At 42.3% G+C, this 1,852-nt stretch overlaps 1 protein-coding gene across 1 annotated transcript in view; it reads right to left on the bottom strand.

The window, feature by feature from the left end:
• Window positions 1–256: 256 nt before the first annotated feature.
• The window catches only part of PPIL3 (peptidylprolyl isomerase like 3), an 11,581-nt gene continuing 9,985 nt past the window's right edge, over window positions 257–1,852 (bottom strand). The window contains exon 7 of the mRNA XM_023510437.1: window positions 257–416. Within this exon, the coding sequence (XP_023366205.1) occupies window positions 294–416 (123 nt within the window). The 3' untranslated portion in view covers window positions 257–293. The remainder of the gene's footprint in view (window positions 417–1,852) is intronic.

The raw sequence follows: 1,852 nt of genomic DNA, 5'->3' as shown, positions 1-1,852 counted from the left end.
TAGGTGTACGTGGCTGGCGCCTTAGCCGGTTGAGCTATAGGTGCCGAGCCGTGAGATGCTATTCTTAATGAAAATAGATACATCACTGATTTGCATAACAATCCTAAAAAAACAATTATTGGCCCCTCTTTTATAAAACAAGTAAAATGAGGCTCAGAGAGGTTATAACTTTCCCAAAGTCACAGTACACTTGCTGTTATATTGCTCTTATCAATGTCAGTTATGCTACTATGACAGCCAAGCATCTGCACTTCTTGCATTGAAATGCCAAAGAAAACCATAACCAAATATACTCACTTTCCAAATACTGTGTATTTCATGTCCAAATGTGGCTGCTTGCCATAGGTGATGAAGAACTGAGATCCATTGGTGTTGGGGCCGTTATTAGCCATAGATACAACGCCTCTAACATTGTGCTGAAAAACAGTGTTAAGTTCTGTTTTATATAAATATTCTAAACATAGGATTAAAGCAACACATGTGCTTTTTACCTTCTTAATATTTAAGGAACCAAGAAAACACTTAACCAGTTTCTCTGTATTAGGCTAATCCAAATGTTCAGGTTCTGTATTATCCATATCCCTGAAAACTTGTATGTAAATTGCTTACATAACAAATCCTACTACTCAATTAATGTCATTTCACTTTGAAGAAGTACAGCCACAAATGCTTTTAGCAGTTGCAGTGTACTAATATAATCGGAACAATCCTTACATTTATATTAAGGGATGTTCTGCTGGAATGAACGATTAGGCACACAACAAAATCAAACCCCCATAATATCTTCTCACATACACCAGACCAGGCGTCGCGGGCTATATGCGGCCCACTGGGTGTTTTTGCCACCTCTGCCTGTCCTGCTTAGCAGCCGACTTGTCCGGGGGCCCGCAGTCCGGCTCTCCAATGGTCTGACCGACAGTGAACTGGCTCCCTGATTAAAAAGTTTGAGGACCCCTGCACCAGACTCTTGCTAGTTTCTTATTTTTTGAGACAGAGTCTCATTATCTTGCCCTCGGTAGAGTGCCGTTGCGTCATAGCTCACAGCAACCTCCAGCTCTTGGACTTAGGCAATTCTCTTGCCTCAGCCTCCAAAGTAGCAGGGACTACAGGCACCTGCCACAATGCCCAGTTATTTTTTTGTTGCAGTTGTCATTGTCATTTAGCTGGCCAGGGTCGGGTTCAAACTCGCCACCCTCGATGTATGTGGCTGGCGCCATAACCACTGTGCTACGGACACCAAACCTCTTTTTAGTTTCTTATCTATAAAATAAGGGAAGCTGGACTAGTTCAGCAGTCTATTCATAGTTCACATGCTCATAAGGGTCAAGCAGATAAAGTGAGAGCTGACTGGGATGTGAACAATAGGGAGAGATGGAGTCTGGCAAAACTAATCATGCGTCTTTTTGCTAATGGCATTAAAAGGGTTTTTTGTTTGTTTTTTACTGTTAACCAATGATTCAACTGAGAATGCATCTGTGGGTCTTCCACCCATGGGCAGTTAGTTCATAACTCCAGACCTGGATGATCTAAGGAGGATCTCATTGAGCTGTAATAACATAACACTATTTGTGTACAAGGGTGTATGTATAGGAATTAAGAGCGCCTTACTGATAAAACTAAAGACATGACCATGTATGTGTTACAGCAAGGTACCCATATATAAATACACTTCAAGTAATTCCACTGATTACTCTAGCTTTAGCAGGTGACACTAATTCAACACAGAATGGAGATGTAGCTACATAAAAAAATGAATGCTGGCTCGGCGCCTATAGCTCAACCGGCTAAGGCGCCAGCCACGTACACCTAAGGTGGCGGGTTCGAATCCCCAGCCTGGACCCGCCAAACAACA

Source organism: Otolemur garnettii, unplaced genomic scaffold, assembly GCF_000181295.1.
Source record: "Otolemur garnettii isolate 467f Iridium unplaced genomic scaffold, OtoGar3 scaffold00013, whole genome shotgun sequence".
In the NCBI taxonomy this organism is placed as follows: Eukaryota; Metazoa; Chordata; class Mammalia; order Primates; family Galagidae; genus Otolemur; species Otolemur garnettii.
This window is presented reverse-complemented; position numbering and strand designations above follow the sequence as displayed.